Source organism: Lepisma saccharinum, chromosome 3, assembly GCF_977018435.1.
Source record: "Lepisma saccharinum chromosome 3, izLepSacc3.1, whole genome shotgun sequence".
Taxonomy (NCBI): Eukaryota; Metazoa; Arthropoda; class Insecta; order Zygentoma; family Lepismatidae; genus Lepisma; species Lepisma saccharinum.
The window spans coordinates 132,511,716-132,534,283 of record NC_139231.1 but is presented as its reverse complement, the minus strand read 5'-3'; the positions used below and the strand labels follow the sequence as shown (position 1 = coordinate 132,534,283).

Here is a 22,568-nt window from a genome sequence, read left to right as displayed (position 1 = left end):
AACAAAGTAGTAAGTTTCTTCGTCAGAATAGTCAAACACAGATGCCCAACCCTTGCAAACTTCTCCAAACAAGAAATTCTATCCACTCTACAAATTCATGACCTTTCTCTTTGCCCTCAACTCTCAGATTTAACACTACTCTTCAGAATCATTAATGGACAACTTTTCACCAGCGAACTCTTGCCGCTTCTTAATATCAGAATCCCACGTCCCAACAGTAAATGCAAGAACTTCTTTTACATTAAATCTTCAAGGCTATCTTTAGAACAAAGATCACTTCTCTACAGGCTACAAACCACTTACAACTCACTAAGAGATGTTCTGGACTTCCATTTACTTACAGAATGGCGTGAATAAAGCAGCTGAAGTGTAAATAATATTCTTTTTGCCCTAGTTGTTATTATTCTTGTTATATATGTATGTGTGTGTGTGTATTTGTCCATCTTATTATTTTGTTTATTCCTTATCCGGTTGATATCCTGATGTAAAATGGATTTTTCTGTATTCAGGACTTTTCAAATAAATAAAAGAAGTGACACCACTAACAATACATATATGAATAACAAGTGTATCTCTCATAGTCGGTCACCTATATCAAATAACTTATTTGTTTTCAGATGACAATGCATCTTAACAAGGATTTATTTTAGATTGTAGTTCTTCTTGGATCAAAATACAATAATAAAGAAATTCCAAAGATATAATACGCAAATTACCTGTGGATGCTGTGATATAAACTCTCCTAGCGAATGGATTGCAGCAATCAAATGTAAGAGATTACAACAATTCATGACATGGATCTTACTCAATACATAGTCTCTTGTAAACGACCTGCTTTCCGTTAGCATATCAGGATCCTTTGTCATCTCAGCAACCTTCTGGCAATGTTGTGAACAAGCATCTGCAACCTCTGAAAATAAATTTCTGTGTCTTACTATCTGGTGTGCAGCAAAAACTAAAAAGTTTAAATATGAATCACACACAAGAAATCTGCATGATGATTTTATGCAGTGTGTATTCTTGACTGAATATTGAAGTTCTTATAAAATTTAGAACATATAGACTTTTGCAGACAAGTTGTGACAAAAAAACAAGATTTCACCAACTTTTCTACAACAAATTCCCTGGTTTTTCCATATATTTTCAAATACATTCTTCGGTCAATATTTTATAGTATTTGGAGGGAGTGGAAACATGAGAGCAATGGTTCTAGATAAAAATAAAAAAAATAAAATCTTTACTTACAATCATGTGGTGTCAAATATTGCTTACAAATACTTGAAAATCCACTTATTACCTAACCTTTCTACGTTTTTGAGTACTTTTATGTAATTCTCGATCTTTTCCAGGCTTTTTTCTAGACATAGATCAATTTTCCTGACCTTTCTTGCAGTTATCAAGTTCAGTGGGAAGTATGAAAAACTAAAAATGCCTTGCCCAATATAAATGAAATAAAATTTTGATTAGCAATTATTGATCTAAATTTAAAATATGAACTTTTTCATACAAAACGTGTTTATGCGTGTACATAATAAATGGCAGAGAATAGGAAAAATTATTCCACATTCACAGAAACAATGACAAAAAGAAGCTACACTGTGCACTCAATTGTACACTATTTATAGAATCCATAAACCTACAAACAATTTTACCAACAAAATGATGTGCCTTTAACAACTGATATGATAGCAATAATCTAATAATAAGAGGGTAGGTAATCCTTACCTGATAATCTGTCTATGCTAAATCCACTGTCGGTGCAAATGAACACTCCTTCACTACCGAGACCGCCAAATACTTCAGGAATTACCACATCTACACATAACTGCAAACTAAAAATTGATACATACAGTAGAGCGTCGATTATCCGAAGTAATTGGGGGCCATGGGTGTTCGGAAAACTGGTTTGTTCGGATAATCGAACTGTACATGTTTATTTGCCAAAAAGAAGTACTGTACAGTAAATTTATTCATAAAAACAGGCATCTCTTTAAGTATTACAAAGTAACGTACAAAGGCAACTTTAGTAGGAATATATAGTATGTGGTACAGTTTATTAAACAAAAATATGTACATATTACATACGCATTTTGCATGAACAATACATACACCGACAGAAGTGTGCTGATTGTTGAAACACAGCGACTGGCGGCTTGGCCGGTCAGCAACGCCTTATGAAGGCCCCATTAGAAGCAATGTTCCGCCAGCGGTGGCTCAGTGCGGCGACTACTGTGGGAAACTTGGTTTGGGAGTGAGGGGGATGATGGACGGTAGGGTGGGAGAGTAACAGGTGCGAGCGAGTACACAGTTCGGTTAAGCGGTCGTTCAGTTGACCGACGTTCGGATAATCGACGCTCTACTGTAGTTGAAATTTCGTCACATACATGATTAGTTGACACAATTTTTAAAATCTGATTATCTCCCAATAAATGTACAAATATTTAAAGGAAACAAAATGCTGGAATATTGATATGTTGGCATAATTGAAAAGGAATATTCATAACAACAATTATAACTATCCTAAACAATTCTAAACTGCTACAATATTGATGTTTCGGTATCAGCAAATGTATCAACACTAGAACTGGTTCAAAAACGGTAGCAGTTTGTCCCTAATATTAATGCGGACATGGATATGTTATATTCCAAATTTCGAAAAGAATTAGAGAGGGGGAGAAAGGGGAGAGTGAGTGAGACAGAAAGAGAGAGAGGATGAGGGAGGGAGAGAAAGCAACAGAAAGACAGAGAATCTGTACTCTTTCGTTTCATGTTTATACTTGTGGTTAAACTGAGCACCAAATATATTACATAGTTAGTGCTTTTCTGAACATAAGTTCTGGAAAAAAGGAAGAACAGAACATTTCCAAAATTTGCAATCCCACTATGACATTGGAAATTACAGAAATAAGTTTTCTGAAATTTCAGTTAACAATTCTAAGTACGTATTAGTACAAACAGAATTTTTTAAACAATCAGGTTACTCAAAAGAGTCCATGTACCCTGCTTCAAGAACAATACATACAAATATTAATCATGAAGCAGAAACTACCTGAGATTCGTTTTTCCAGTGCCTGGGGCACCGCAGAGTTCCGTTATGGTACCAAGTGAGATCCCTCCTCTTAACATATCATCCAGTTTCTTACAGAATGTCACAATGCATGAGCTTTCATGCTCCTCCTGAAATTAAATATCAGTCTCAGGTTTCAAAGAAAATTTGGCAGTCATCTAATTATATGAATGAGATTCTTCACTTTAACGTCACCAATTCTTATGAGAAACAGTATGGTTGTCAAAGTGATTTGTTTCACCACATTCCACATTTCAAACAACCCTCCCACTAAAATCTATGCAAATTACAATATACAAGTTGGAGGATGAAGCATGACTTACGCAAAAGTGAAAACTTCCTTTCAAAATAAAGATGGAGCACATGAACCTTTAGTGTTAGTATAAACCTTTAACACTGCCTGTGGGCCCCCTTTTGGCACCAGCAGCACATAACTATATCTTGTCATTTATCTGCAACAACTCTTAATATTTCATTTGTTTTCTTTTTCATTTATCAGTGCTCGAAGTGGAAAATGTTAGGTATGGGATGTCTGGTAAAGCCTTGTGATTAGTTGGGGATATACCATTTCTCGTAAGCCCTCCTCAGTTGATTTCAGAAACCCCCAAAGGAAGTAGTCGCAAGGAGTACGGTCACATGACCTAGCTGGCCAGTTCTGGTCACCATTGCGAGAGAGGACTAGGTCCTGGAATTTCACATGCATCAAACAAATCGTCTCTTGGGAGGTGTGGCAGGTAGTGCCATCTTGTTGAAACCACATGCATTCCATATCAATTCCGTACAAATGCAGCCACATAAAACTGCTAACCCTATTGCGGTACAGTTCTCCATTAACTGTCATGGCATTTCCATCCTTGTCTTAAAAAAAAGTATGGTCCTATCACTCCACCAGCTCAAAATCCACACCACACAGTTAGTTGTGGATGCAATTGTGTCTCATGGATTTCTTGAGGATTTTCTGTTGCCCAAATGCGACAGTTTTGTTTGTTGACAAAACCGCTTGAGTGAAAATGTGCTTCGTCACTGAACAATATTTTCTGTGCAAAATCTTCAAGCGCCAGTTGCAAGTGATCATTTGGTTTCAGTTCCCGAGTTAACTGAATTTTACTGAGAATGTGATGCATGGAATTTTCGAAATATCCAACTGTTGTGAACGACGCGGAATGGATTTTTTTGGACTCGCAATAACACTGTCACGCACAATAGAGATATTCTCAACAGACCGGCTAGATCGAGAGGGCGGTGTTCTAATGGCTGCTGTCGAACCTGTTTCCTCAAATTTTTTGATCAGCTTGTAAATTGTACTCTCACTAGGTGCACTTCACATCCAAGGATTGCACGAAGCTTCCTAACAGTCTCTGTATAACACTCGCCATTCTTGTGATGAATTTTCACTATCAAAACTCATTGTTCCTTTGTGTAACGCTCCATGTCAACTAAGCTGCAACAATCACTGATAAAGGAACTTGTGAGAACAATATTACCAACAGATATGTTTCATAAATCAAACTTGGCATTCTTAAATCAGAACATTTACCCCTTGTAATGATGTAAAATGATGATCAGGAAGATAGAAGTCGTCGGGATAACCTAGTGTTTTACGGTGTCGATGAGGATTCCCCGGGAGAAGACTGGGCAGAATCCGAGTCCAAAGTACGTCGAATTATACAAGACAAGCTGAGCATAATTCTGCAAGAGGATGACATTCAGCGAGCTCATAGGATAAACACGAACAGCACGCGAGGCCCACGCCCAATCGTTTGCCGCTTTTTACGGTACAAAAAAAAGGAAGAAATTCTCAGGTGCCGCAACAAACTAAAAGGTACAAAAATATATGTTGAACATGACTTTTGCTATTCCACTCGGAAGGAGCGCCAGGGACTCCTGGAACATATGCACAGTGCCCGGAATGCTGGTCATAGAGCCTACATTAGTTACCGCCACCTCGTTGTTGACAATGTCAAGTATTCCTTGAGTGATCTCCAACCTGACCCAGCCACCTTATCTGAGCCCCAAACTGTTGGCGCCAACCCGCCTCGAAGTGAAAGTGCAGTTCAACATCCCCCAGCCCCTATCCACCCTGGAAGTTCAGGAATGCAGTACGATCGGCGAAGCAAATGGTCCCGCGGAAATGGCCTCCGGCCTCTCTGAAGATGTCGACGTAGCCACGCCCATCGCAACCTGACAGGTAAGAAGGACATCCCCTCAGGACCCACTGGTGTATTAGTGAAAACAGCTGACAATCTCGAACCTAGCGGAACGAGTACAAACGCAACTAGTGCACATTCCGTTTCTGATAACTCGCCAGAGAATGTACATTCAGTCAAAACCGTTCACGAGAATCAAACAAATCGAGTCCCCATGAGCATTATTTATCAAAACCTAAGAGGTATACGCACCAAAACGAATCAGTTTCTTCTCAGCATTTTGGCGAATAACTACGACGTGGTCTTGTGCGCTGAAACTTGGCTCAACACTTCAATATCCAACTCGGAAATATTTTCAGAACAATACAGTGTTTTTAGATCGGACCGCAACCCACGAGAAAACGGGAAAACCCTAGGAGGTGGTGTTCTTATTGGTGTAAAGAAAGAACATTGCCCTGAACTGGTGGATTTACCGTTAACTGAACAAACCATAGACTGTGTAATTATAAAATTAAAACCGGAAGATGCACATGCCATCTATATTTCTGTAATATACATCCAGCCGTCATCACCCCTACCGGTATATGAAACTTTGTTCTCCCACATAACCGCACATTGTCCTCTAGGGGCCCCATTGCTCATCGCTGGTGACTTTAACATCCCTGACATAACTCATCCTACTAACGACCTCCTCACGTTAGGTTCCCACTGTCGTGAATTGAAGTACTTTATTGATTTTAATGATCTCAAAAACTTAAATACTATACAAAATGCTAACGGTAAAACCCTAGATTTAGTCCTAACAAATATAGATAATGTAACGATACTCCGGCAGAATGCACTGGTGCCGGAAGATACTCACCACCCTCCCCTAGGAATAAATGTACCACGCCCCAAACCTAAGCGTAAAACTTCAGAGTCGAGTATTAAGCGATAAGAAAGCTGATTTCGTCAGTATGTTTCACAAATTTAAATTGGCTAACTGGGAACAATTACATAAATACAAAGATATCGATCTTGCAGTGGACAAATTTTATGAAATAATTAAGTGTATATTTGATGAATGCGTCCCATTCTCCCGCTCAACTTATTCTAATCAGTACCCATGTTGGTTCACGCTAGATATTATAAAAGGTATAAAGATCAAGTCGCACCATCATAAAAAATGGAAACAAAAACAAGGGAATGTAGGGTATCATGAAGCTAACTTTAAAGCCCTAAGAACGAAATTAAAAGCGGAAATAAACAAAGCTTACCAAAACTACCTTAACAGCTGCGAAGCTAATCTGACTCGCGACCCAAATCTATTTTGGTCTTTAGTTAAGAATCAAAGGAAGAATCCACCAGCCCAACCAACCAAACTCAATGGTGAACCTATCGATAACAATAACATCCAGAATGTTTATGCTACATATTTCGAATCTGTCTTTTCCGCGGAACCGTCCTCTTACGAAACCACATGTACGAACGCGCTCCCGAAATCCCAACTTAGTCTCTTAAGCATCCCAGAAATCTCCCTAAAAGAAATCGAAAAAGCCATCAAGAAACTCAAACCAAAAAGAGCAGCTGGACCGGACCTAATCCCCCCCTACGTTATTAAAGGTTGCTCAGAGGCGCTCAAGTTCCCTCTCCACACCCTCTTTAATTTAATCTTGAAAACAGAAAAATTCCCCGCAAGTTGGAAAACGACGGAGATTTGTCCAATCCCCAAAGCGGCAGATAAGACAGACATAAGTAACTACAGACCAATCGCGAAACTGTCAGCTCCAGCTAAACTCTTTGAGCAAATAATTTATAATCATATTTACTCTCATGTCAAACCTATCCTTTCTCCACACCAGCATGGATTTGTACAAAACCGTTCAACTGTGACTAATCTCGTCGAATTAACAAATTACGTTGCGTCAACTATTGACGATAAAGGACAGGTCGATGTAATATACACGGACTTTTCAAAGGCCTTCGACACGGTACACCACGATACTTTAATTCAGAAACTAGCTTACATCTGCCTCTCCCCGCAACTTATAAAACTACTTGCTTCATATTTACAGAATAGACGACAATATGTCATGCACCAAGGACTAAGGTCCTCCTATTACGTAGCCAGCTCCGGTGTCCCCCAAGGTTCGAACCTAGGCCCCCTGCTGTACTTGATTTTCATTAACGATTTACCAGATGCACTAAAAAACTCCGAAAAATTAATCTTTGCTGACGATGTCAAAATTTTCAAACAAATTAAAAGTGATCACGACTGTACGAAATTACAAGACGAACTTAACGAAGTACTTGATTGGTGCAAGAACAACAAGGTTAATCTCAATCTCAAGAAATGCAAAGTAGTGTCATTCACACGTAACAAACATCCCATCCAATATTCATATAACATTTCCGACGTAGAAATCCTAAGAGAGAATACTGTAACTGATCTTGGAGTCACTTTTGACAAAGTTTTAAATTTCCAGACACACACTGCGCGCATCCTCAGTGAAGCGCACAGGAACCTAGGATTTGTGATGAGAATGTGTAGCCAGTTTAAGAAAAAAGAAACCTTTTTGCTACTTTACTATACGTTTGTCAGATCAAAACTTGAATATGCCTCAGTCGTTTGGGACCCGTTATTTATAAAGGAAATCGAAAAAATAGAGAAACTCCAAAATAAATTCTTAAGGTATTTAGTATATAAATTAGATGGCATTTATCCAAAATTCACTTCGGGTGACATCTTACGCAAAATGCTGAGTGTCCCGTCCCTTGAAAAAAGAAGACAGATGCACCAGTTAACATTCCTTTCGAAACTTGTCAATGGAAAAACAGACTCCTCCGCACTTCTCGCAAAAATAAACTTTTACGTTCCATGCTCAAAATTAAGACCCAGAAATGACCTCTTTAAAATTTCACGCGGTAGAACCAGGATGGCTGAAATGGATCCCATGAGGAGGATGTGCGCGTTGTACAATATAGTCTCCAATAATACCCCTGACATTGATCTATTTAGACCTAAAAGCAAACTTATTATGTGAACCCTGTATATAATAGCATTGTAACCAAATATGTTGTATACTTTATGATATACCACCCTTGTATTATATATTGTTGTTATATGTAATGATTATTCTGTTCCGTCTTATACGTAGTTATTTTCTACTTGTCTTTGTTGTTTTCTCTTACTAATTTTTAATTACTTGTTTTGTCAATATGTATGTAAACTGAACTCAGTTAACCTCAAAGCACTGTAACTGGGCATTTGCCTGTAGTGTTTAATAAATAAATAAATAAATAAATAAAAAAAGTATTCTATTAAGCATATTAAATCCGTTGCTTTTGTTGGAACACCCTTCATATGAATGCATGGCATATTGGCAGTACATCATTACACAACTGTTGCATACATTTCTAATCAAATACATTTTGAAAATATAGAAATTTCTTTTAAAAAATGGAAGGAGTGTTATCAACAATGATGTCCATTGATTAACGAGTGAATGGTGAAAAAATTGGCAATTTCAGATTTTTTTTTTTCATAATATGTGATTGCTCTCTCTCCAAATTAAAAAAAAAATCGTTCACTCCATAACAGAATAATATGCCTTGGAACTTTTCTGTGAAATACTTGTTTGTGCATTGTGTTCCATAATTTTGGCACCAATTTTGGAAATGATGTTTTTCAACTTGGTGAGCTTAGCGTTTCTTTTCCCTTTCATATCACATTTTCATTATTTTTTTCGATTAACTATCTAATGCTTCTCAATACGGCTTGACACCCTAGAATTATTTTATTCATTGTGACATTGATACATTTACACTACAAAACCAGGGTACATCAATTTTTACCTTTGTATTAATTTAAAAAAGTAATGAAATGGCAATTTTGTACTAAATTACAGATCGTTTCTACAAAATTATTAGGTGTTGACTGAACACCATTGCAATAGCAATTTATTTGTAGAAAGAGCAGGAACTTTTCCACAGGGACTTACATAATTGTTGCACCAATGTTCTCAACTTATCACTTTTTGTTATAAACTTATTACACAAGTATTACAGTACCTCAATATAATGTTGATAAATAGGATCAATTTTCTTTGAATTTTTGCTCTAAGTCCACTTAGGCCAATTGTGACTTGACCAATAGTTTAAAGTGGAACGTGAAATACTATGTGCCTCCATCAGGTATTGAACCTGGGTGCCCCTTGATTACAAAGCAGCAAAGTTACCACTATCGTCCTTAATGCTATTTGCCACCAGACTGGACATTTCTTCCAGTAACAGAACCACTAAATTTATTTTCAGACTACCCTCATATGACAGTAAATCATTTTGATATCAACCTACCTTCCAACACTGAAGAGCTGTACAAGTTTCAGGAGGATCAATATATGATCTCCACTCAATTTGAGAGAGGGACTTATCTGAACTCAACACTGAATCTTTCTTGCTCCCTAAATTAAGAAGAAAAAATTTAGTGTTAGCATAAATATGTAGTGCCGATAAAAACCTTGCTTTACAACAATATGGTATGTATCGTTCTATGAGAACCAGAGGAATGTAACTCCAAAAATGCAGTTCTCAGTTTCATTTAAATAAACTCCTCTGAAGAGCTCTATTTGCAGTCAGATCGACATATCTCCACTTCTAATACTTAGCAGTAATGTGGAATCATGTATCTCCAATTGACTGACTCCTTTTTAACACTAGAACCACGGAAGCGATCATTTTCACCGCTGTTAAATTTCAAATTGCTGTTAAGACGTTAATATCTCTTCGAATCATTTGAAATTCCTTGACTTTTGTTCTTTTTACATTGAGAACAAATTTTTGATTTTTTTAAAAATAAATTTATTATGTAGTTATTCATCGAAATACCTCCAATCTCGGGAGCAGCCAAAATGACAGCTGTGCATTACCCTCCATTTTTTATGCAAAGGTAAACAGAAAAATGCAAACCTTCTTTCGGGAATGCATTACAAAATTCGCCTTCAAGCTACTGCCACCTGGTGTGTCATTTATTAGATTTATCACTAGGTGGCAGCAGCTTACAGGTGAATGTTCAATCTCTCTGTTTGAGCCGAATAGGGACTTTGCAAGCACTGTCTTTGTTTGTTGGCTGTTCTTGATATTTGTTTCTCGCACACATGAGTGATTATTGTGCTCTAAAAATGGCTGAACGTGGACTATCAGCTGAAGATATATCGAAGTATTTAGACTCAATTCAGGACAAGATGCTGACAATTCCGATGGAGGTGAAATTGAAGTGGATCCCGATTTTGTTCCACTAGAACAAGACATTGAATCCAACCATTCGTCAGAAGATGAAAACGAAGCAGCACCTGTTTCTACAGTTCAATGGGGAGGAAAAAAAAAGTGTCTCCAGGTGAGTCTCCTTTTCTATCTGAAATGAAATACAGTGCTAAAGATGGAAGCTAATGGACTGTAATTGATGCCGATGTAAATGTTCCTGGTAGGTGTCCAGCACATAATGTTTTACAAGAAAAGTTAAACGAAATATCCTTGAAGGAAATGTTTCAAGTGCATGGCATCTTTCTGTGAATGAGAGGATGCTTCGTCACATAAAATCCTGCACTGAAGAAGAAACTCATCGTCAAACTGGAGGAAATGAGTGGTCTGTTACATTACAGGAACTTGATTCATTTATCGCAATTTTGTATGCTCGCGGAACACACTGTGTGAAAAGTCTTAAATTAGACAGTTTGTGGGACAGTACCTGGGCACCGCCATTTTTTCGTGAAACCATGGCTAGGGACAGATTTCGTGAAATAATGCGATATCTGTCGCGGTTCTAGTTAATAAAAAAAGCCTGCGGTTCTAGTGTTAAGGGTCAGACATATTCCTAAGAATACATTATTTCTTGTCTCCTGTAAATTTTATAAATTGGAGTTATGTCTGCCTGGTTCTCACATGATGATATGTTTTAGAATTTAGAATCTAGAAGTATCAATTTCTCCTCGAAGCAAGAAATGTAATGTTTCTGATATTCTTGTTGACACATTCAAATTGAACAAGGGGTAGGGGAGCCCTCTAAATACAAGGTGCATTCAATAAATAACCAGAAAAGTAGTACAAAAAATCCAAAATACAACTGTGATCGTTATATGTTTGTTACTTTGTGAAGGCATTTGTAAGCTATTCATAGCTAGGGCTGGCACGCTGGCCTCGCGCACGGGATGCTGGGAAACATTACACAAGATGCTGGCACCCTTACAGGAGTGCTCCAAGCTGGAGCAGCAAAGTGTTGTGAGATTTTTGTTGAGTGAAGGCGTGAAAGCGATAGAAATTCATCACCGCATGACAGTTCAGTACTGTGACAACTGTATAATAATAATAATAATAAATTTCTTTATTAAGCGGGTGAGGTTCAGCCTATAGGCTGCTCTGCCACCTAACCCTTGTCAATGTAATGTCACATATACAGGGTGTTTCGTAAGTTCGTTTACAACGCTTGGGAGGTGATTGTACGAGTGAAAATAAGGTGGAAAGTTCATGTAACAAAATTCCGGAAACGGCTTTGTTGCCGAGTTATTGGCATTTGAAAACGTGGGAAAATAATTTTCCGAAGTGAATAATGGCAAAACGGGTGGAGAGAAGTCGTCGGTGTTGGGCCGTCCAAGAAATTGGGTACGCTCTTGTCAAAAAATCACGAGGCAATGTTGTGCAATGCCGGCGCAAGGGATTCCCCAAGGGATGCGAACGAAGATGTTGACGGGAGTGGGGTGGGTGTGCGTTCTGCGTGAGCTGGCATCGACGAAAATTGGCATGTGTTGAATGGCACCAAAAAACAAAGAAAATTTCCTGAACGAAGGGCACCATGACATAGAAACGAAAAAAATGAACTGTCATAGGTTGCATACCCTGAAGGGCACACAGTATGCTTAATGGAGATGTGAAGGGAACCTCATCACAGACGGTTTTCAAAGTGTCCACCATGTACTTCCAAGCAGAGGCGACAACGGCGAATCAAGGATTGTCTAGTGCGACCCAACAACCCCGGCGTTTCTTCTATCGATGCTGCAGCTACATTGATACGGGCAACGAGGTCCTCGGCTGACGACAGGTGTTTCGTAAACGAGGCGTTTCATCTCTCCCCAGAGGAAGAAATCCAGGGGCGTAATATCATGCGATCGAGGTGGCCATGGCACAGACCCTCCCCTGCCAATGCACTGGTTGTGGAATATGGTATTGAGGAAATTACGCACATTCCGATCGAAATGTGGTGGTGCACTGTCATGTTGAAACCACAGTCTTTGTCTCAGTGCAAGGGCACGTCCTCTAGTAGTTCAGGCAAAACCTCACTGAGAAATGCTTGATAAGTGGGTCCACATAGGCGAACAGGGTGAATGTACGGTCCAATCAAATGGTCATGCAGTATCCCGCACCACACATTCACTGCAAATCTGTGCTGATGATGTGCCACTAGCAGTGCATGTGGATTTTCATGTTCCCACACATGACTGTTTTTACTATTGAACACACCAGTTTTCGTGAAGATAGCCTCATCAGTCCATAGTACCGTATTCTGAAAATTGGGGATAGTTTCAATTTGATGAACAAACCACTGGCAAAAGTCCTCACGTGGGCCAAAGTCCCGAGGTAAAATATCTTGCACTTTCTTCAATTTGTACGGGCGCATCCCTACTTCTGCCAGGACTCGCCACACATTCACATGGGAGGTGTTCCGTTCGTGGGCTAGTGCACGCGTACTGGTGCCTGGATGATCCATCACTGCAGTTAGCACATCTTCCACAAACCGTCGTGTTCGCACACTTCGCGGTCGTCCAACTTCTCGACGTGGTGGCAACACTGATCCTGTTTCCCGAAGTCGAGTGTCTACAATTTGAAATAAGGTGTGCGATGGTAACACCCTATTTGGAAAGCGTGCCACATACAGATGCCTTGCAGGACGGCTATTACCTCCAGCCTCCCCATAAATCAGATGCATGTCCGCCAGCTCTTGGGACGTGTATGCAGCCATCCCTTACACCGGGCTACAAGTGTTTATGGCCATTAACACTAGTAGACTTCACAGAACATGATGGGCTGTGGCTAAGAATTAACACGTAACACTGCTAGGTCAAATGTTTGCCCAACACTACTGTCCAAGAACCTCACGTCTTTCCACCGTGAATGTTTTAACAACCTGCTGCTGGCACAGTACCTGAAGCACGAATGGCACAGACACGTGCGCTCCTTCATGAGGAAACCTACACTGTTGGCGCCCCTAGTGGGAAATGTGGTACTTAACGTCAGATCACACGGACACCCATCTGCCCTTCAGGGTATGCAACCTATGACAGTTCATTTTTTTCGTTTTTACGTCATGGTGCCCTTCGCTCAGGAAATTTTCTTTGTTTTTTGGTGCCATTCAACACATGCCAATTTTCGTCGATGCCAGCTCACGCAGAACGCACACCCTTCCCAATCCCGTCAACATCTTCGTTCGCGTCCTTTGGGGAATCCCTTGCGCCGACATTGCACAACATTGCCTCCTGATTTTTTGACAAGAGCGTACCCAATTTCTTAGTGGACCGCCCAACACCGACGACTTCTCTCCACCCGTTTTGCCATTATTCACTTCGGAAAATCATTTTCCCACGTTTTCAAACGTCAATAACTCGGCAACAAAGCCGTTTCCGGAATTTTGTTACATGAACTTTCCACCTTATTTTCACTCATACAATCACCTCCCAAGCATTGTAAACGAACTTATGAAACACCCTGTATAATAAACTGCATGCAGTGAGCTACAAGTAAAATAATACACATATACTTGTAAGATACACACAAAGTGATAAACCACAAATACAAAAAACAAAATAATAAAAGACAATAGTAATACACAACAATAAAAATAAAATTTCATGTAGTGACTTCATACCTTCAATATGTGCCATTGTTCCATTAACAGTATATATTTTACTTTACCTCTGAAATTTACGGGGTTCTTTATACATGCAATGTTTGCAGGCAATGCAGTCCATGCTTTGCAAGTGGGCCGAGAAGTTCAAACAGGACATAACCAGTGTTGAAGATTCTCTGCATCCAGGTCGCTCTTTCACTGCAGTCACAGAAAGCAACAGGACTTGAGAAAGATCATGTTTACTATGTTTTGGGACCACGAGGGGCCAATTCTTGAACGTTACATGCCCAGAGGTCATAATGTAAACAGTACCACCTACTCCAACCTTTGGTGCAACAAACTGAAACCAGCTATTCTGCAGAGCCGATGTGGTCTGGTGTCCACTGGTGTGCTTATGGTTCATGACATTGCGAGACTTGTCACTGCCAATGTCACATTGGCTACCATCGAGGACCTAAAGTTTGAGTGCTTACCCCATCCCCCATATTTGCCCGATCTCACATCTTTCGATTTTTACATCATTAGCCCACTGAAAGATGCACTAAGTGGATCAAGGTTCCAGAATGATTTCGAAGTCCAGTCAGCGGTGCATTAGTGGTTTCGCATGCGTCCAAAAGATATTTTTTTTCTGTGGAATCAGTGCCCTTATCAAGCGCTGGCATAGGTGCATTGAACTAGGAGGGAGTGTGTTGAAACATAGTACTGTAGTTCTTTTGGTGCTTGTAATAAATGTTTGTTACAACATGTTTCCAGTTATATTGAATGAGCCTTGATATTTTTATTCAACTCCATATGTCTAAATTTGTTCCCAACCAAGGAAAGCTAGTTCACTTTCCCCTGAGAACATATGAACTGTAAGTTGTACAAGATGGCATTATTGTAATGGACTAACCCTTTTAATCTGCAAATATTACATTTTGTTCCAACTGTCATTAAACATTTTCACATGTGAAATGGAGGATTCATTCACCTCCTTTGATCGCTTCGTGTTTTTCATATTTTCTGTTGCTTTACTGCCATTTTATGCTAATCTCGACGAGTATGAATAATGATTCAACAAAGGAACTATACTCAGGCCAGGACTGGACTTCATCTGGAACCTTAAAGTGCGAGATCACACTGCTATCACTCAACGTGCTCAGTCACCATGATGGCCCTATTTAATTCAAATTATGCCGACCTCCGTGGAGGAGTGGTTAGCACACTGTGCTACGATGCCAGAGGTTCCATGTTCTGGCATGGGTGTTGTTTGTGAGTGTCCCTTCATCAATTTCATCATATCATCATTAATCCTCATCTTCACGATTAGCCAAAAGAGGCAGAAAAACAAAGTAAAATAAACCAAATCAATCAATTCAAATTATGTCCCATTCTTAAGATATAGATAGGCTATGAAATTTAATAATGATGACACACAAATATCTAACAAATAGATGGTGGAAAATATATTGTGTGCTTTATTTCTTTTGTATATTTAAAAAAGAAAACAATGTATTTTTCACTCCTTTCAGCTAATCATGACCACTACGATGAAAGATGATTACATGAAACCGAGAAAGAGATAGTTTGTAAAGGACTTGAATAAGGAACTTTCAGGGACTGAGTGTCAATCACACGAAGCTGTTGGTTTCTCTGAATCTTCAGAAGAAATATGGCAGTTTTTGATTACAACAGATTTACTACCAACGACATATTTAATCAGGATGGCCACTATATGATCATGATAAAATTCAAGTATAATTCCCAGTTTTCAGGTGAACTTTCCAAAAAAATCAAGGGCACAAACACGTACATTTAAAATATATAATTTAAGATGCAGAGTTTACTTTTGCCATCTTACATACTCAGATTAGAAATATATCTACAAACACAAGTCACAAATGTTACGGGATATACTAATTTACAAAAAAATGTTAATTAAAGAATTTAAAACTCAAATTTACCTAATCAACTTCAAGTTATCTCAGTTTTCAATAATTTTCAGTCCGTTAGATAGATTGTTCTGCAAAGGACACTAACAAAGCAAAGGAATTGAAAGAATTCTGTTCTATTTTCCATGCAACTTTCTTTTCTTTTCCTTCCTTGATATAAATAATCGACAAACATGATCCCATCACCACAGACTATTGCCTGAGCAATTCTTGGCCACCATGCCAGCAAAATGAAAGCAACAAAACAGGTGTTCAAGTAAACGGTACTAATTTACTATTCCCCGAAGAGATTTCTTCATTTTTACACAAGAAACTACTTACGGTAATAAGTTCCTGTAGCATTGTCTAACATCTGGAAAGTGTTTTCTGTGATGTGGGAATGTATCATAGCGGAAATTCATGTTTTCTGTTGAAAATTAATTCTTCGACGTAAAATAGCTTTTGGCGCGTATACCTTGGTAGATCATCACGCATCGTGCTTGTGTTTTGATGATGTTCATTGGGATGCAGTGTTGCAACCTTTTGTGTTTAAAACCAAAAACACAAACATGACGTGTCGTAGATGCGTTGTGAAATTCATACCGGGATCCCCACAAACCATTGAAGGATAGCCCCAAAAACCATTCACGGATAGCACCATGAACCATTTCTGGCAAGGTTAGGTTAGGCCAGCATAGTAAAAATTTTGTTCGTAAAACAATGCGAAAAAATCAAAAAAAAAATCAACTTAGTATTTTTTTCGGTTACGAAGATTGAAACAATGCATAGCGGAAAGAAGTACTCGTAATGTGAAAAATTGTAATTACTTTCATAAAAAAAAACGTGAATACACCTTAAACAATGTTCCGTGAAGCAGATAGGTAAGTACGAATGTTAAAAATGAAGAAACAAAGAAGTTACAGGTGTTCGGGGAATAGTAAATTTTTAGTGAGTAAACTAAAATCTTGCAAGTTTCTACCTGTTTCTAGGTTTAGTACATCTTCACAGTACAAATAGCCAAAGCGAAGTAACTTGGAATGAGCTGCAGTAGACAAGGGAATTGTTGCCACAGACCTCAGCATAATGTACCTGAAAAAGACCATAACACATTAATTTGTTACAATGAAAAAAGAGATTTGTTTATTATTAACTAATCTCTTTTATATGATCAATAATGTACAGTCATTTTTGTCCAATATTAAAATTCTTAAGTATGCACTAATAAATTATTAAAATAATTCTACAACACGCAGCACAACAAATGCAATGAGGAACCAATGAATAATTTACGTAAGTCCATGTAAGCAAACATAATTTTGACTTAGTCTGGATGTCTTCTTCAACAATAAGCTTATCACAGAGTCACATTTCATCATATGGATATATACTACAATACTTCACTGCTAGCATTCAATAAAAAATACAGTTGGCTTACACAGTTTCAAAGAGACAAAAATGGGTTAATGAGTACATACAAAAAACCCAAGCCAAAGGTACACTCGGATCTAGTCACTGTTCAAACTGAAATCGGACAATCTCAATTTACAGTCATTCAACAGTCCGCGACAGTCGCACGCTACAGTCTGTTTTTTTCGATCTCCCTGCCTTCGCTCTCTTTCCCTTTCTGTTGACGTTGCAGACTGACGTTGCAGACTGACGCCAGTATAATCCTCCCTCGGAAGTTGTGTTGTGTCGTGTCAGTGTGTTGAAGATTGTGGCTTAATATGGCACCACAAAAGTTTACATTACAACAAAGGATTTATCTTATATAGTGGAACCACAAGCAAAAAAACCTGCGCAGAAGCACATCGCGCCGGCGGGTGCGGGAAAGGGCAGGGGGGAAGGAACATTCAGCCGGCTCACGTCAGCGTTGCCAGGCCTATTGATTTCTCGGGAGAATTCCTTAATAAACTATTGCTATGGAACCTCCAACGGCCAGCTTAAAAACAAGTTTCCTGCTCATCTTACTTGAACATGGAGGGGAGATGTGGAGTGGAACTCCACTCAGCCGTGAAAAGTGCTGTTTGAACTGTGAAATTATGTCAAACGCTACTCAATTGTGCTAGGAAATTATTTAATTACTTTTACTACATTACTATTTTTAGATGGCTGTATTTTATCCCACCCTAAACTCTAATTCTATTTTAGTTATTTTACGTCGGATGAATGAAAAACTGATGAAATGGATGAAGTGACACAGACACAGTGAAAAACGTCCTTGCCTTACTAGGTAGAAACACTGACTTCGTAGCGTGGGCAAATTATGTTATACATATATGTGTTTGTGGGTGTGTGTGTGTATTTCTAGCAGATGGGGAGGATGGGTGGCACCCTAGCATAAGCGTTGCTATTTTGAATTATCGAGGAAGACATGCTGTCTAATTCACCAAATATATTTCACATACGTAATGCATTTTTTTCATTATGGTGCAGGACGCGTGCCCACCCCTATCGATAGCTGTACACCGAACACCAGCAGAAGGCAAATTGATTTGTTATTGTTAGCATTCGACTTGAAAGATTGTGGAAAATCGCTGACAACGAAAGGCGGCACGTTAGCTTCATCTGTGAATACAACTTTCTACCATTTCCTGTCATAAAATTTCCTCGCGATAATAGAGGCATCCCAACCCCTTGTGTCGATGCTGAGAAAGGGCAAATTTGAGGGTGTTTTCCACGCACCATCTAACCGGAAAATGCGGAAGAGATGAAAGATGTTGGTCGGTTCCTTTGGGCGGTTTACTTTCTTTTGTTTGAAACATGTCCACTCCTGAAATGGAGATCTTCGGTATATTTTCGCCAAACACAGGGTGCTGGGTTTAGCACCACTGTTACAAAAGTATCTGTGACGTTTACACCGCAAACAATGCACGCCACTCCCCCTTGCCCGTTCCACATAGGACCACTATATTAAACCTCAAAAGAAAAATGGGAAATCTAAAAAATAAAGTATACGAAGACAATCCGCACACCATCCGTGAGTTAAAAGAGAGTATTGTACTAGAATTACAGTACACGAACTTGCACGTGTAAATGCCAATTTCCTTTGGAGATGCCAGGAATGTGTTGCAGCAGAAGGACATAATTTTCAACACCTTCTGTAGTCAAGGTTAGAACACAATATGAAAACTGTAATTTGAATAGCGGACTCTACCGACTGTCGTGGACCCGTTCACCGGGAAAGACAAGCGTTGATGCGGGCCGCTTGCCGCCGAGTCTCATAGCGAATGTCAGGGAATGATCTGTACTATCATGTCTTTGGTAAATTTCTCATATCGGACAAACGGCTGAAATTTGCTAGTTCATTTGATTTGAATTCGTAATTACATAATCTGCATTGAGAAACATTGCTGAAGGTGGCATTTCGCTTATTTCACAGAAATAAGCTCTATTTGTGACATATCAAGTAAGTTTTCTTAGTTTCTTTTTGCCTTCGGTAACATGCAAAATGGCGGCCACAGTTTCACTACCATACTCGGCATGCAGTGTTTCCACCCCACTGCACCCACAAATACATACGTAACCATTGACGCATAGCCCCACGAACCATTCATACATAGCCCCACAAACCCTTTCCGGTAAGGTTAGCTTAGGTAGGGTCACGTTTAGTTTAAAATAGTTAAAAATTGATTTAGAAAAAAATATGCGTAGCCCCACACACCATTCTTGCATAGCCCCACGAACCATTGACACATAGCCCCATGAACCATTGACTCATAGCCCCACATACCATTTGCGGAAACATACCTTCTTCAGTTACAAAAACACGTGTTTGAAAACACTGACCAGATTACGTCATCACACACAGGCTACATCCACCTGGAAGTAAAGGGATGCAAGAACTTTCGTGCATCGGTCACACATTTATATCGAAAAATAGATGATTTACCGGCAAAATTCAATGAACGATGCGAGAAAACACTTCCCCGAACTTCCACAAGTATAAAGAAACTGCATTCGGTAAGTAATTTCTCCTGTAAATTTGAAGAAATCCATTTGTCCGATACTAGAAATTTACCCATGTCTTTTATTCCCCAAACATTAACCATTATTAAGTTTACATACAAGTACTTCTATGTGCCTCCATGATACAGTGCATTTTTTTCTAATACTCCGTACTTTTGTTTTGTGATCCGATTTTTTCCCCACACTGTGTTAACTGAAAATTCAAAATGTTCATTATGCAACATTATAAATCTGCTCACTGGGTAAATAGTCCTGAAAAAATTAAAATGAAAATTTGCAGCGAGGAGATTAACCTTGTTGCACTCTCACATTGAGCTATCTGGTAGTTTGTTGGGTAACAGTTTCAATTGTTTAATGATTCTTTTCAATGTTTCATAGGAGAATGACGAAGTATTGCAGAATTGTAGAAATGATTGTTACATGAAATTTGAACCTTGGTGAAAGTAACTTCCACTGTTTTTTTGATCTGAAAAGTGTAATTTATCAGCGAATAAAATACATAAAAAAAATACCTTATGCAACCATCTAGGCTCCCTATCGACAAGGCATTTTTCGTTCATAGAAGAAAGAGAAAGTATGGCTGAATAATGGAAAGGTAACTGTTCAGATTGTTTTATGATTTTTTTTTTCAAATTCTCCTAGCAGAAAGACTAACTGGACAAGGTATTCTCCATTGACAAGCAACAGAAAATATTGTAGACTAGTGGGAATGAATGTAGAAGTAAATCGGAACCTTCGTAGAATGCATTCAGGGACTTTATTTTAATGCTAAGAGAACCAAACCTGATCTGCCTAATCTAACCACGAAAGTATATATTGAACAAAATCTTAAGTAATCGCTAAACTCTTCAGTGTGTGTTAACAGACGTAAATCGAAATCGAATCATGTAAAAACTGCATTCATAGCATGATGAAATCGCAATAAAACAAAAGGAACTTGGGCCAATGGAAATTATTGTGAAAGTAAATTTGCTCCTTTCTGAAAGACATTAGCACTGTTTGCAGTTCTGAAAAGTCCTATTTATCATGGTATGGAAGATGTAAAATATACCTTACACAAATATCCTGGTTTCCCATCGACAAAGTATTCCACAGACTACTTGCAACACGAGGATTGAAGGAGTGTCAGGATTCAGATCAGCACCAACAAGATGAGATGTTGAAAGCATTTAGGGAAATTATTTTAATGCTAAGAGCCCTAAACCTGGTCCACCTAGGTAATCACAAAAGCATTTAGACATATTATTTGAATATTAAGAGTCCTAAACCTACTCACACACATGTGGCCTACGTGGCAGGGCCAGTCCTTAACCAAGACAACAGTAAACGAATGGCTTCTTGCAAGAGAAGAATTATGTAGGCATATACAGAAGTGAAAAAACATTCTCAAACAAACCCGCATTAAGTAATCACTAAAACTCTGAAGTATGTGTTAACAGACATAAAATAAATATTGAACCATGAAAAAAATGCCTGTCTACCATGACAACATCGGAATTAAACCATTGGAAATTGCGCTTTTTGGTGAGTCATGTTGACCTATGGAAAAGTCAGAAACCAGAACAGACACAGATGGAAACTTGCAGAAAAATCTCTTCACAGCTGTCTAATAGACCAGCTTAAGTTTGTGTACATTGTCTCAGTTGGAAGATGTGTAGTATTACTTTGCTTGAAGAGAGTGAAGGATTCTAAATGTCTCCATGCTATAGTTACTTGATAGTGTCCCATGAAACGAGGGCCTTAGGTTTGAAACAAGGGTATCTACACACCATGTCTGTTTTCTTGTAGACATTTACCATTACAGGTTTTAACCAGACTAATCGATTCTCACAAACTGAAATATGTTTCTATGGAGACATATTTCTATCTACACGCTCTTATATGCTTAAGGTTAAGATTGTTACCTTAGTAACTTACTATCTTGGTATTTCCTCCTGCAAGAACCCTTCAGACAAATAATGACTTAGGAACACGGCGACTTTAAGAACATGTATTTCAATACATAACTTCTCGCAAATTAATACCTTCTGCGTATTTAAAACGCACAAAGTACATTCTCTTAACTTCATGATAGTTTCCAATATTCTGGAAGCATTCTGTACCCTCCTGTACATTTGCGAAAATTGTTACACAATCGGAAAAGTTACCAATGTTGATCTAAAATCATGCTCTGGAATTGACAGAAATTCACAATCATAAGAATACAGTAATAAGTATGTAAACTGCACTCTATAGGTTTTTTTTTCACAGCTTCAAACATTTAACATGCAATTTATAAAAATCTCGGAGTGATAGAAGCACGACGATTTACAGACTTATGTGTTAAAAAAAACCTTGCGTTTGCAAAGAACATACATTGTAAGGAATTGGAAATAGGTCAACGCGACATTTTAGGCCGACAGAAGCAAGGCTCGGTGTTCTATGATCATAGTTTGAAACAGCATTTTCAATTAGCACAAAGCATTACCTTTCACTTCTAGAACGCCAGATAATAGCATTTTATTCTTAAATGTGTAATTGATAGACAAACCAACACAACACACATTCAAGTTTGACACTAACTTTGAGCAGACATTATTTCTCCCGCTCACGGGTCTTACGAA

At 38.6% G+C, this 22,568-nt stretch overlaps 1 protein-coding gene across 1 annotated transcript in view; it reads right to left on the bottom strand.

The window, feature by feature from the left end:
- Nucleotides 1–21,769, bottom strand: part of spn-D (RAD51 DNA repair protein spindle D) — a 37,528-nt gene extending 15,759 nt beyond the window's left edge. The window contains exons 1-6 of the mRNA XM_083119434.1: nucleotides 21,735–21,769; nucleotides 16,979–17,088; nucleotides 9,550–9,656; nucleotides 3,050–3,177; nucleotides 1,726–1,832; nucleotides 717–910 (exon numbers count right to left, since the gene is read on the bottom strand). Coding sequence (XP_082975560.1) covers nucleotides 717–910; nucleotides 1,726–1,832; nucleotides 3,050–3,177; nucleotides 9,550–9,656; nucleotides 16,979–17,088; nucleotides 21,735–21,757 — 669 coding nt within the window. The 5' untranslated portion in view covers nucleotides 21,758–21,769. The remainder of the gene's footprint in view (nucleotides 1–716; nucleotides 911–1,725; nucleotides 1,833–3,049; nucleotides 3,178–9,549; nucleotides 9,657–16,978; nucleotides 17,089–21,734) is intronic.
- Between the last annotated feature and the right edge of the window lie 799 nt (nucleotides 21,770–22,568).